The sequence below is a fragment of the Rana temporaria genome, chromosome 7 (genome assembly GCF_905171775.1).
Source record: "Rana temporaria chromosome 7, aRanTem1.1, whole genome shotgun sequence".
Classification (NCBI taxonomy): Eukaryota; Metazoa; Chordata; class Amphibia; order Anura; family Ranidae; genus Rana; species Rana temporaria.
In genome coordinates this window covers 64,742,974-64,758,155 of record NC_053495.1, presented here as the reverse complement: position 1 = coordinate 64,758,155, position 15,182 = coordinate 64,742,974, and the positions used below count along the sequence as shown (strand labels likewise).

At 43.2% G+C, this 15,182-nt stretch overlaps 1 protein-coding gene across 1 annotated transcript in view; it reads left to right on the top strand.

The window, feature by feature from the left end:
* Positions 1-15,182, top strand: part of LOC120945381 (arf-GAP with dual PH domain-containing protein 1-like) — a 50,502-nt gene that overhangs the window by 34,094 nt on the left and 1,226 nt on the right. The window contains exons 8-9 of the mRNA XM_040359508.1: positions 4,507-4,569; positions 13,440-13,511. Coding sequence (XP_040215442.1) covers positions 4,507-4,569; positions 13,440-13,511 — 135 coding nt within the window. The remainder of the gene's footprint in view (positions 1-4,506; positions 4,570-13,439; positions 13,512-15,182) is intronic.

Below are 15,182 nucleotides of genomic sequence, written 5' to 3'. Positions count from 1 at the left end.
AAGATAATTTAGAACTTTGGCTTTATATAATGCAGGATTTCTCAAACAGGGTTCAATGGAGGCCTATTGAGTTCTCCAGGGGTTGCTGGGGGTTCCTTGAGCAATTTCTGCTTCTCCGATAAGTTCCTACAGACACCATTGATCTTTTTAGCTATCTGTAAGGCCCTGTACACACGACCGAACATGTCTGCTGAAACTGGTCCGCGGACCAGTTTCAGCAGACATGTTCGGTCGTGTGTACGGCCGAACGGACAGGATTCCAGCGTACATTTGGCCGCCAGACCGTTTTCGAGTGGACAAATGTTTCTAAACTTGCTTAGAAACATGCCCGCTGGAATCCTGTCCGTCGGACATGTTCGGTCGTCTGTACAGACTTACCGTACATGTCCGAGCGGCCGCCATCCCTCGCATGCGTCGAATGACTTTGACGCATGCGTGGAAGCATTGACCTTTCAGTGTCGCGCACGTCGCCGCGTCATCGTCGCGGCGACGGCGCGAACACGTCACCGCGCTGTCTGTCCGCGCGGATTGTCTCTCATTTCTGTATGATGGTGTGTACAGCCATCATACAGAAATCTCCGGGCGGCCATGTCCGCTGAAAACGGTACGGCGGACCATTTTCAGCGGACATGTTTGCCCGTGTGTACAAGGCCTAAGGGGATAATTCTTCCTAATAACCACAAGTGTAAGAAGCAGTCTTCTCAGTGACCATAACACTAGTGTATCATGAGTTGTAGATACCAATAAGTCCCTGTTCTCTGTATTGAAAAAATTGAGAAAGGCTGGTGTAACGTATCTGCCAATGCCGTTTTTGTGTACGTGTAACTGCAGATAGAGCATCAACAAAAAGCACTGATTGCCCACTCAGAACTGCAATAAAATGTTTTGTGGTGCATGCATTTCTGCATTTCAGCCTGGTGTGAACAGAACTGGATGGACAGAAATAAAAATACTTTGACAGTTCAAACAGTTTCCCTATATGTATTTCATTTGTATATTAATCTGTTTGCCTGGAGTTCAGCTTAATCAAAGCAAATACAATATTAGGAAGCATTTAATGCTATTGCTACTGTATTATAGTTCTGTATTTCTTGGTGGTCCTTTAACACTTGCCGACCTCCTACCGCACTTTTTTAGCAATAGACACTGGGGGTGCACGCGTACCACCGGATGCGTGAAGGCCCACTGATTAGACACAGGGGATGCTGATCAGCGTGTCCGGCGGACCAGGTGACCACCGGCCACCTGCGATCATTCCCCAGAGAGGCAGAACAGAGAAGAAGATAGAGATCGGTGTTCCTGCTAAGGAACACCAATCCCTGTCTTCATCCAGTCAAAGCAACCCCCACACAGTTAACAAGCACCAGCTAGGCGTACATTTAACCCTTTGAACACCCCTGATGTTAACCTCTTCACTGCCAGTGTTATTAGCACTGATCACCGTAATAATATCACTGGTTCCCAAAAAAGTGTCAGTTAGGTGTCCAATTTGTCCGCCGCAATGTCGCAGTCCTGCTAAGAATCACTGATTACTAGTAAAAACATGCCATACAATAATCCCATAGTTTGTGGCGATACATTTTGCGCAAACCAATCAATATATACTTATTGTGATTTTTTTTCTAAACAAAAATAGGTATATTGGCCTAAATTGATGAAGAAATTAGATTTTTAAAATTTCATTTATTGGATGGGTTTTATAGCAGAAGGTAAAAACGTTATTTTTATTTTTTCAAAATTGTCGCTCTTTTTTTGTTTATAACGCAAAAAATGGAAACCGCAGAGGTGATCAAATATCACCAAAACAAAGCTCTATTTGTGGGAAAAAAAGGACATCAATCTATTTGGGGGTATAGCGTTGCAAGACTGCAAAATTGTCAGTTAAATGAAAGCAGTGCCGTATCCCAAAAAAATGGCCTGGTCATTAAGGGGGTAAAACCTTCCGGGACTGAAGTGGCTAATAGTATCGATGAAATATTTTTGAAGGTTTAGTTGATGCATACTTATATAAAAACTTAAAATATTTCAAAAATGTTGTATAACCTGCAGTATGTAAAAAAATGTTTCCAAACATAAGTTCTCCCTCTGTGATCGAAAGCAGTCAAGGTGAACTACGTATACTCCTGACCTACTCTAAGGCCCCATACACACGAGAGGATTTATCCGCGAATACGGTCCAGCAGACCGTTTCCGCGGATAAATCCTCTCGAGGATTTCAGCGGATTTCCATGCGATGGAGTGTACTCGCCATCGCATTGAAATCCGCGCCGAAATCCTCTGGCGATGACGTGTCGCGCCGTCGCCGCGATTATGACGCGGCGACGTGCAGGACGCTGTCATATAAGGATTTTCCACGCATGCGTCGAATCATTACGACGCATGCGGGGGATCCCTTCGGACGGATGGATCCGGTGAGTCTATACAGACCAGCGGATCCATCCGTTGGGATGGATTCCAGCGGATAGATTTGTTTAGCATGTCAGCAAATATTTGATCTGCTGGAATCCATCCCAGGGGATAAATATCCGCGGAAACAGATCCGCTGGAGTGTACACACCATAGGATCTATCCGCTGAAACCCATTCGCTGGGATTTTTCAGCGGATGGATTCTATCGTGTGTATGGGGCCTTAGGCCGCGTACACAGTTATCCTTCGGTCAAAAAATTTAGAACTTGCTTTAAAATTGAACCGATGGACGCCTAACCGATCGGTCAAAACCAATGGTTAGTATGCAAAAGCATTGGTTAAAAATCCACGCATGCTCAGAATCAAGTCGACGCATGCTTGGAAGCATTGAACTTCGTTTTTTTCAGCACGTTGTTTTACGTCACCGCGTTCTGACACGATCGGGTTTTTAACCTATGGTGTGTAGGCACATCAGACCATCAGTCAGCTTCATCGGTTAACCAATGACAACGGTCCTTCAGACCGTTCTCATCGGATGGACTGATCGTGTGTACAGGGCTTTAGAGACACCTGATCTCTTTATATAGAGTACATAGTAATACATATATATATATATATATATATATATATATATATATATATATATATATATATATATATATTTTTTTTTTTTAAAGTGTAATTTTATTTTTTTATCAAATAAAAAAAATATATTAAAGCACCCCTGTGCTCACTCGCAAATGCACACGTTTTTAAGCAGTGATTGCCTGCACACGTGAGGTATCGTCGCAAACTTTAGGGTTAGAGCGATAGTTCTAGTGCTAGGGTTCATGTTTAACTCTAAACTGAAAGGCTTTTAAAGCATCCCATATGGATATTTTTAGGTACTGTAGTTTATCACCGTTTCACAGATGCACGAATGTAAATGTTGACATGTTTGGTATCTATTTACTTGATGCAACATTATCTTTTATATTGTTAAAAAAATGTGGTATTATATTGTGTTCATATGCACTAAAATTCACGTAAAGCGCATCTTTTCCTGAAAATTTGCATTTGATAAAAGGCTGCACAAAAACTATGCTATATAAAAATTGCAATAGCCACCATTTTTTTCCAGGGCTTTCAGAAAATATATATAGCTAGATTCACGTAGACGTGCCTAACGTTAGGCAGGCATAGCGTATCTCATATACGCTACGCCGCCGTAAGTTAGAGAGGCAAGTGCTGTATTCACAAAGCACTTGCGTCCTAAGTTACGGCGGCGTAGCGTAAATGTGCCGGCGTAAGCGCGCCTAATTCAAATTGTGAAGAGGTGGGTGTGTTTTATGTAAATAAAGCATGACCCCACGTAAATGACGTTTTAAACGAACGGCGCATGCGCCGTCCGTTGACGTATCCCAGTGCGCATGCTCCAAATTACGCCGCAAAGACTTATTGGTTTCGACGTGAACGTAAATTACGCCCAGCCCCATTCACGGACGACTTACGCAAACAACGTAAAAATTTAAAAATTTGATGTGGTTCCGACGTCCATACTTAACATTGGCTGTGCCATCTTTTTGGTGGAATATCTTTAGGCCTGAAAACGCCTTACGTAAACGGCGTATCTTTACTGCGACGGGCAAGCGTACGTTCGTGAATAGGCGTATCTCGCTGATTTACGCATTCTAGGCATAAATCAGCGTACACGCCCCTAGCGGCCGGCGTAAATAGACAGCTAAGATACGACGGCGCCGGAGGTCGTATCTTAGCTAGATTTAAGTGTATCTCAATTTGAGAATACACTTAAATTTACGACGGCGCATATTCAGAGTTACGACGGCGTATCTACTGATACGCCGGCGTAACTCTCTCTGAATCTGGCTAATAATGTTTTGAGGCTCTAAGAAATTGTCTAGTAAAAATATGCTGTTTTTAACATATATGCGAAAAATTTAGAAATCACCCAAGACAGCAAGTGGTTAAACACGTTTCAGATATGTTTGCTAGATTATACTAGATTGTTTACAGTAATTTCAATTTAGGTATTCAACTAAGTAGACTTTTTTCTCAAGGACATTTTTTTGTTCTTATTTTGTTTTTGTTCTTATTTCTAGATCCTAAGACGTTTGCCTCAGAACTTCATAAAAGAAGGCTACATGGAGAAAACAGGACCAAAGGTAATAATGAAAAAGGGAATTACCGTATTTATCGGCGTATAACACGCACAGGTGTATAACACGCACCCTAACTTTAAGAGGGAAGTTTCAGAAAAAAATCTTTCCACAGCCCCCTGTGTATAACACGCAGGCACAGTTTACCCTCTATTTTCAGGGTAAAAAGGTGAGTGTTATACGCTAATAAATGCCGTATATCAGGTGTAATAATTACAAAATTCTCTATCAGTCAAGAACATCTGGGATTTTTTAGGGCTATAAAACTTGTCAGAGGGCAACCTATTGGGTTGGTGTCACGATGAAGAATTCCAGCTTCATAACGACATGAGATGTAATGCTCTCTGTGACGATCACACATTCAGCCTCACCCCATGCAGAGATTTTCCAGCTCTGGGACAATAATCAAAGCACCAGAAAATGTTGAATGATTATCACTAGGCCAGGTTAACTGAATGGTTAAGGACCCCATTTACATCAATGTGATGTATTTTTTCCGCATCTCGTTACTATGCGTGTTTTACACACGTTTTTAGGTGCACTGCCATTAAACTCAATTGGAATGCACATTTTCATGAAAGAGCATCAAAGTCCTGCATGTTGCCTCTTTGGTGCGCCGTCATAAAACCTGCGTTCTAATAAGTTTAACAAGTTTAATGGCTGCTCATCTAGAAACGTGTGTAACATGCATAAGCACTGCACAGATGTGAACCTGGCCTAACCCTTTACATACGCATAGTAGTTGCCACCATGCGCTTCAACAGAAACATGCACACTTCACAGCATTCACTGTTGCAATTCTTACCTTTGCAAAATGCCTGCTTTAGTCTCTGCCATGCCAAGACATTATTGTGCTCATCTCAGACACCCTTTATGTCAGTAATCTTGGGCACACCTATGTGTCAATATGACAAGTTTTCACAATACAACAACCAGCATATTATTTAACAATAAGATTTTGATCTCATGCATATTTCTCTTAGGAAAATCCAATGTGTTCAATATCTAACTGACTGGTGTCTCCTTAAACATCAGTGTAACCACTTTTTAGAAAGGTGACTTTATTACAGCAGGAATTATCTCGTATGGATAGGGTTTGGCTTTGGCTGTTTCGTTTCTTGTAAAACAAACAGACTCAAAAGTGTGTATTGCTCCTAGACTGTTTACTACCAATTACAAAAAGCTATTCACAACTTGGCTTCATTAACAGTCTTTTGCAGGCCCTGCTAGTGGAGGTTCATGACATTTCTTCTTCGTTAATTGTTGTTTAGGCTGGGTCCACATATATGCAAATTGGATGGGTTTTGAACCGCATCCCAATTTACATAACATGTGAATGTGACCGGCATTCATGGGAGCCGATTCACACATGTCCGGGGAGGCCGCGGTGCAGCTTTGAAAAGGGTCCTGTGCGTTTTTGGGCTCGGATCAGGTGCGAATTTAGGGGAAAATTAGCAAATTAATCACACCTGAACCGGTGAACAGAAATGCATCGGACTCCAAACTGCAAACGACTTTTTGTCAAACGTGACACCATACATGGCTGATAAACATAGCCATGAGATTTAAATCTGACCGTTTTTGTTACCGACTTGCAAATTATGGAGAAAACGAGGGTGACATGTTGTTCAGCACCACTCCTTCACTCTCTCCACATAATTTTTTTCAGACCACACTATCATCATACCTCCTCTTTTTAGGAGGTCACATGAAGGGATTGCAAGTTCCTTTCTAAAGTAACAGACTTCTGCTGATTCTTGGACAATCTGTACACATACAGGGCATCCAGTTTCAATGGAGTATTTAACTCTTCTCCCAAACAACATGGTTTAACCAGCTGATTGGATTGTGGATAGTGATCACTGTGAAGCTGTAGCCATACAGGTAGTTATTTGTATACTAACGCTAAGACCTTCAGACAATATATCAATAAATCATAACCATATATGAAACATAAATAATCAGTGAAAACTTGTGCCTCTTGCAGAAAGTCACTAGATATAGATATAGATAAATATCTATATCTGTGTATATATATATACATATATATATGTCCAATCTTGAATAGAAATCCACAATAAAAAAAAAATATAGCGAAAAATATAGATTTAAATGTAATCCCATGATAGGATCAGCAATATAAACTCATTAATGAAAACAATAGTTTAGTGCAAAAATGTGCACAAAAAAATGGTGGTGACTTGAAAAGTGAAGAGGTGATCAAGGACAGTGCTCCAGAATGATCCACTGCACCCCTGTGAAATGGACACTCACTGCAAAAGCTGGCTGCCGTTACATCCAGATGTAGCTGTAGTAAATAAAGCGCACCGGGAGCCAGATGAAGGGGTCCTTGATGATGTTCTATTGGACAAAACGTGTCAGCGAGGAGACCCTAGTGCTGACGTCAGGCCACTGTCCGATAGCGGGTCAGCAGTGGCACCCATTGTCATATGTTTTTATGATTCATTTTATTTTGTCTTTTAACATACAAATACAATAAATACTACACTATGGAGACTTCATCTGGCTCCTGGTGAGCTTTATTTACTACAGCTACATCTGGATGGTGTGAGTTTCTGAACAGCCTTCCCCACAACAGATCGTGGATCTACACTGAGTAGGTGTTTGCTGCTGCAAAGACAGACAGCTTTTCCGGTGAGTGTCCATTTCACAGGGGTGCGGTGGATGATTCTGGAGCACTGTACTTGATCACCTCTTCACTTTTCAAGTCACCAACAATTTTTTGTGCACATCTTTGAACTTAACTACTGTGTTTTCATCAATAAGTTTATTTTGCTGGGACTGTGCATTTATCATGGGACTGTGCATTTAAATCTATATTTTTCATAATTTTTAAATTTTTTATTGTTGATTTCGATTCAAGATGCAGCCGCTGTAGATCTGAGGGGGACACGTGCAAGGAAAATAAAACTGCATTTTTGCACAGGATTGGATGAGAAAATCAGCGGAGCTTCCCCTAATTTCAGAGCCTAATTTCAGAGCTTGCAGTGCACTTGTAGTGCGAAGTGGATTTGCCTTTTGTAAATAACCCCCATTATTTATATTTCATCCCTGTTCATTTACTTTTGGCGCTACACACTTTTTCTTAAGATTATTTAAAGGCTTGGTAAATTACTTATCTGTGTCAGATGCCGCTCCACCACAGCGCAGAGATACATCTTTATTATTTCTCAAAATAATTATACGAAGAGACATCTGCAATATTCCCCTATACACACAATTGTACAACAAACTCATGTGTCCATGATTTAAAAAGTCCAGTGTATAAGAGAATGTTTATAGAGAAAATCTTTATTTTCTTTGTTATCCATCCACCTCAGTGACCAAAAACTATACACACAGAAAGATCACCAGAAATCTATGATCTTCAATTGCTAAGCAGGTCATATGCGCCAGGTGTAATATGTATATTAACCAAAAGGGGCCCCTCTTCGTAATTTATGGCTAGAATTTCAAACTCCTCCACTTATGCCAGCCACATGAACCAGGAGTACATAAAACGCCTCACCATGACGCTCTCCTCCAATAATAATGAGAAATTCCTCTGTTACTCATCAATGGGTTGAACATAAAAAAAATATATGTGTGGCTTTGTACATACATTAAAATATGAACGACAAAACCAGAGGAAGGGGATAAAAACTTTGAGGGGGGGAAGAGGAAGAGAGGGGATGAGTTTTTTGGGGGGGATTTAGAAGGGTAGAGGGAAGAAAGAAGGAATGGAGTAATGTGTGTGTGAACTGGTGTGTGGTGTTATATGATATATGATGGTCGCCAACTCTAATTCCTCATTCAACCCTCCTAGCGAGAGGGTATCCAGAGAGTGTATCCAGTAGGTCTCCCTTTCGCAAAGCCGGTGGAATCTCTCTGCCTCTGGAAGACCCCTGGGTATATTTTCCAGCACCCAAACTTCAAAGCCTGTGGTTGATTCTTTATGACAGCAAAGTGGCGAGGGATGCTATGTTTGTCCTTTCCTTACTCTACTAGGTGACAGTGTTCTCCAAAAAGTTTTTGGAGTGGGTGTACAACAAGTTACATGGGTATGTCAAACAGTAAATGACGAAATCTGATGAACAATTATAAAATTCATCAAATTTATATTTTTTTCCTTTGGCAGTGTATTCTTTTTTTACCGCGTTTTACGAAAGCACACGTTTTACATTGAGCCTTTTTGCAACGGAACGTGTCTTTGAGAGGGAAGAAACATAATTGTGTGGCGTGTATGGGTTTATCTGGTTTTAATTTACTTAAGCCAATTTTATTCCTAAGGTTGGGTGCTTTTCGGTATGTGACCCTAGGTTTTTCTGGTAAAATGATTTTTAGATGTGGATCCTCAGCCAGAATGTTCCATTGCTTGCCCAGAATATTCTCCACTGATGATGAAATTTGGTGATAAATCCGGTGGAATTGTCAAACGTCTCCTTGTCGGTGCGTGTTGGTTTGCTGTCAAGGTAGAAATTGTGTGCCTGCTCAACAAGGAACTCTGGATAACTCTAATCGAGTAGTTTTCCTTTGAGCAGGTGACTTTGTTCTATATAGTCTGTGGTGTTGGTACAGTTTTTTCTAAGTCGGCAGTACTGGCCTTTGGGGATATTTTGGGTCCACTTGGAGTAATGACAACTGTTATAGTGAAGCAGAGAGTTTCCTGCAGTGGGTTTGGTATAGTTTTTTTGTTTGTATTGCCCTCTCATGGTGGCTCAATTCCAAGTCTAGGAAAGCTAATGTGTTAGAGTCTTGGACATATGTGAAGGAGAGTCCAAATGAGTTGTTATTGGAATGTTTTACAAAATCCTTCACTTGGTCTGGGGGGCCGTCCCTGACGATGATTATGTTGTCTATGAAGCGGCTAACAAATATTAGGTTACTGGCAAATGGATTGTTGTTCCAAATGTACCTGGATTCCCATAAACCCATGGCCAGATTTGCATTAGATGGTGCAAAGTTAGCACCCATTGCAGTTCCCTGTATTTGTAGAAAGAATTCCCCATCAGCATACTTCAGCTTTGACAAGTTGCACCCTATTATCAACAATGGCATTGTTCAAATCGGTGCGGCGCTGACTTTGCGGTTCCGCATTGATTTGAAAAAGTAGCTCCTGCACTACTTTTGGGGATTTTGCGTGCGACTTGAATAGACATCTGTGCATGAAGCCGCACAGATGTCTTCAAAGTCGCACCCGAAATGGCACTGACATGCGGCTGTGAAGTCGCAGAATTTCAAAGATGCATTCAATGTGAATGAGGGCTTATTCTTTCATTTAAAACATTCCACAACTTACTAAGTATGCTACGCTACATGAGCTGAAGGCATAATCATGTTTAGCAAGTGTTCTGGAAATTGTTTCAAGGTTACTTGGGGGTTAAAAAGTTGAGAGAGGCTGTAGCAGAATGTCCCTATATTCATGTGCCCTAATTTTCCTGTAGTCCCAAGTGAAGCCTATGACTGATCTCTTGGGGTGCTAGCAGTGCTGGGACAAGGTCATTTGGTGCCCAGGGCGAAGGAGGCAAACTACGGCCCCCCCCCACAATTATCATCGGCGTTCATCGTCACTGCTGTGACTATCTGTGCCTCTCTGGAAATTTCCGCAGGTATACTTGCCCACTCAGAACCCTTCCCTTTTGCTAAAAGGTACTTCTCTCTTATAAGGGCTTTTGCAAGAATGGAACATTTTCTCTCCTGCTACCCCAAACAGTGGTAGTTACTGTATGCTTCCCCCCCCCCTGTATTTTACATGAGGGGGGGCTCTTTTTCTTACACTACTTTGAAACAAAGTACCCCAGTCCTCCTTGCTTCACTGGGGCTTTTCCTATGACCTTTTATGAGAATGTCTTCCTTATTCCCCCTTCCCTGCCCCAAAGACATGTCAACCTCTTTTTTATGTCTTATGGATGGGGTTGGAAATGTCAGCCATGACTACCTGCCATGTATTATCTTGTTTGACTCCTCTGTCAAAGCCACTGGTCACTGATGCATTAGTAATTGACCAGTAGCAGTAAATTAACCCCTTTGTGCTGCATTAGTTGCACCAGTGTCAGGGTTAATTAATGCACTAATGCAGCACAAAGGGGTTAATTTACTGCCACTGGTCAGCCACTGCCACTGGTCGGGAATGTGTACTGTGCAGTGGTGAGAAGTGCGTATCACACAAGGCACAGAAAAAAATCAGCAAAAGGGACAGTACTTCCATTCAATGCAAAGCATCCCTTGTGCTCCGGTATATGCAGCATATAGCCCTGTGTACAGAGTGCAGAGGTCAGGAAAATGTAACAGAGGGTATCACACAGCGTGCAGTGGTGAAGCATATGTAATATGCAGATCAGCATACAGAATGCAGGGCCCAGGAGTATGTAACGCAAAACCCTTTGTACAGAATACAGCATGCAGTAGTACCATCCCAAGGCCTTTAATATGTAACATACAGCCATGCATTACATACGCTTGCTCACTGAACTCTGTATGCTTTACTGTCCCCCATCCCTGGTCCTCCCCAAGCAAAAATCCCTCTTCCCTCAAGTATTCTACCTCTGTGTCCCCTCTTCCACAGCTCACCTTTGCCCCTCCCCATCAACATCTCACTTCTACACCCCCAGTCCACAACTAACCTCTGCACCCCCATTATCTCTGCACCTCAATCTAAAGCTCACCCGAATACACAGCTCTCACCTTTGCCACCCCCCATGTTTCACTTTTGCACCCCCAGCTTCCCCCATGGCTCTCGCCTCTGCACAACCTTCCCCACCCTCCACAGCTCTTACTTTGCACAACCTGCCTTCTGCAGCTCTCCCCTCTGCACAGGGCTCCCCCTTCCCAGTTCTCCTCTCCCTCTCTGCACAAATCCACCCCCCTCCACACTTTCCCAGTTCTCCTCTCTGCACACATCCACCCCAGATCCCCTCCATGTACAATCCACCCCAGATCCCCTCCATGTACAATCCACCCCAGATCCCCTCCATGTACAATCCACCCCAGATCCCCTCCATGTACAATCCACCCCAGATCCCCTCTCTGCTACACCCCCCCCCCCTTTCACTGTTCCCTCTCTCAGCACATATTCCCCCCTCCCCCACACCTTTACAGTGCACTCCTCTCTGCACCTCAGGCTTTGGCAATCCCTCACCTCTTCTGACAGGCACCAGTCTCTATGGTATGCACAGGCTTTTTTTTAATACAGCAGAGTACAGAGAGCTCTGCCTGCTGTAGCACAGAACCGAGGAGGAGTTTCAGAGCTCCTGGGTTCCATGCTGCAATGTACCAGTAGTAGCAGCAAGCAGGGACAATCTGCCTCTGCAATCAATTTCTGTAGCTTACAGTACTGGGAGCAGAATTGGGCTCGAGGGCAGCAGCAGTGAGTGCCCAGATCTAACCCAGAAAAGCCAGTAGAGGAAGTGAGCTGTGCAGAAAACTTCCTCTACTGGCTATGTGTTATGTGACAGGTCAGAGAGGAGAGGGCTGCCAGAGGTGAAAGTCCAGGCGATAATACACACACTTTGTTGCTGAACTTCTTTTGGTTCCTCCTCGGCGGCTCCTCTCACAGATTCAGCAGCAGCTCTCTTCTCTCCTCCTATCCCGCCTCCGGCTGTGAGTGATGTCACGCTGCCAGGACGGGACTACAAAGTTCCTTCATAGGGGGAGAGAAGGAGCAGCGCTGACAGGTATGGCTGGTATGGACTGTGTAGGCGGGTGCAGGAGCAGCACTCAGCACATTATAGTATAAGGTACAGATGACTACAGTACAGCTAGCGGCGCTGGCTAATGTGTACAGTGAAGCACACTGCTGGCACTTCACCTGTGCCCCCCTCCTGTCCACAAATGGTAGCGCCCAGGGCATCCGCTCCCTCCGCCCCTGCCTTGGGTGCTAGGATTACTATGGGTACAGTGTGAAAAATCTGCTGCTTCTGTAACCAGATTCATAAGGACTGTGTCTTTAGAGAAACAGAATATCTTTGACACCTGAGGTTTACTTTAGAAATTTAGAGATCCCAGATACATGTGCTGCTATGAGAAAGTACAACAATTAAATCGGAGGTCTGCCCAATAAAATTTATAATTAAAAGCCAGCAGCTACACATACTGCAGCTGCTGGCTTTATATAATAGGACACTTACCTGTCCTGGAGTCCAGCGATGTCGGCACCGCAGCTGATGTTTGCATCAGCTGTCGGGTGCTGCCGCCACCGTTGCGGGTAAGGGAACCTGGCAGTGCAGCCTTACGGCTTCAGGCCGCAAACCCTACTGTGCATGCGCGAGGCCCCGCTCCTCTCTCCTACTTACCCAGCGACAGGGGGAGGAGAAGGGAGCCCAGCAGTGACATCATGGACTGCGCCACAGACTCCCAGAAGTGGGAACAGGATACCTGTTAAAGACAGGTATCCTGTCCCCCCTCTCCCCAAAAGGTGCCAATTGTGGCACCGGAGGGGGAGAGGAGACAAAATTAGCGTAAGTTTCACTTATGGGTGGAACTCTGCTTTAAACTTATGATGATAAGGGACTAAAGGAATCAGAAAGCCCTCCAACTGAATCAATGGGTAGAACTTTTTTAGAAAAAAAGTAATTCACACTGTAGAATACTTACATTATATCTTCCCGTATTATGTTCACAAATTTCCAAATGCAAATAAAAATCTAGTTAGGTTCTAAGTTCCATAGCTGCTTTAGGCCTCACTTAACATTGAGATTATACCCTGCTGGGATCAAAGATTTTAAGAAAATAAGGAAAACCATGATAAGCTGCTTGAATAAAATCATAATAGTACTGATCATTTACCAATTATATTTGTGGGAAAAATAGCCTTTTTTACAGTTGGTACATTATATTACAAAAGCACTAAGAAGGTGTCTCATGTTTTGTTGTTGTAGCCAACTGATGCATTTAAGAAGAGGTGGTTTACTCTGGATCAACGAAGGCTCATGTACTTCAAAGACCCCCTGGTAAGATCTTCCATTGTATTATAGCTGCTAAATTAAGTAAAAAACACTGTACATTGTAAATGTTACATATATTTTAGCCCATGTCTGTTTTCAGATTTGATTGTGTCCGGTCCTCACATTCAAAAAAATATTGTGCCATTTCCTTTGGACCCTCTTTCCTGTCATTTTTTTCCTTTTTTAAATCATATCAAATGTTCCCAGCATGCCAGAACAGAAGAGCGCTCATAGGATGTGAATCACCACACTGTCTCATTGCATGATCAGCAGAGATAGCTATGAGTCATCCAAAATTTCCACCTAAATCTCTTAAGGCCAGATCTAAAAGATGAATGCTGTCGGAGCACTAAGAATAGTGAGACTACCAGAAAAGTGACTCAGAGTAGAGTTGGGCAAACAGTTTGAGCCAAGCAAAAGTTCGGCGCAACATTGCCTGTTCATTTGTTCGGGAAAACACCTGAATTTGAGGGGCGCATGGCAGGATGTTAGCCCGCCGAGTGCCCCTCAATGCACTGCAGTGCATTCTAGGGCTGACTTTGCCCAATCATGGCTCAGTGCTTATTATCCTACCCCACACTATAAAAGGTTCCTTCCCACATGAACCTTTTGCATTGTGTTGTTGGAGTGGAAATAGAGTGGGCTCAGTTTGCTACTAGAGATTTAGGCCCCTTTCACATGGACGGCTGTTCTGCCACAGTTAAAAGCATGTTTATTTTCTGTAAAAAACAAGACTCCAGGCACAGCGATCAGCTGCATTTGTACAGTGCGATTAGCTGCGGCACGATATTGAACAGGGATCCGACTTGGATACCAGGCCGCATGCCCTCAACATGCTTGCTCGTCCCCACCCCCTTTCCTGACCGGCCAGGCTACGCGCTCGGATAAGGGTCTAGATGAATTTTGGGGAGACCCCCGCGCCGTTTTTTCGGCATAGGGGTTCCCCTTTAAATCCATACCAGACCCAAGGGCCTGGTATGCTCCTGGAGGGGAACCCATGCCGTTTTTTAATTTAAAATTTGGTGTGGAGTTCCCCCTCATGATTCATACCAAATGCAGCTGACACAGTGCACTGCGATTACCTGCGGTTAAGTGCAGATAGCTCCGCCAAATCATTCCAGGACGCAGTCAATTTTATTTTTTCTATCTGCACCAAACGGCAGGTAACGAAACTGCAGCTAAACGCAGTGTGTGAATGGGGCCATAGGAAAGCATTGTGTGCTTTTAGCTGCGGTAAAATCCACAGCTAAAAGCACCATTCTATTCGTCCGTGTGAAAGGGGCCTTAGTGTGTTATTGTGACTCCGAGTGTGTAGTGTTAGTGTAGTGTGAGTATAATTAGGGCTCCGCATCTTCACAGGCCTCACGATTCGATTACGCTTATAATGTCCACGATGATATACCTGCACCAGATGAAAATTAAGGGGAAAATTTTCTAAAAAAAAAAAAATGAATTCCTACACTACATGTAAGGAATTGTAAACTGCAATATATAAAATTTTACATTTCATGTTTAGATATGCTTTAGATGTCACTTACCACAGCCAGCATTCTATGGTGACTTACACTGCCATAGCAATTTCCTGTATAATGAAGTCTTTATCCATATGTAAGGACATTTTGTTGGCTTTCTCTAGAAAATCAGGCCTACTGTGCTTCTGTATGGAATTTGACCACT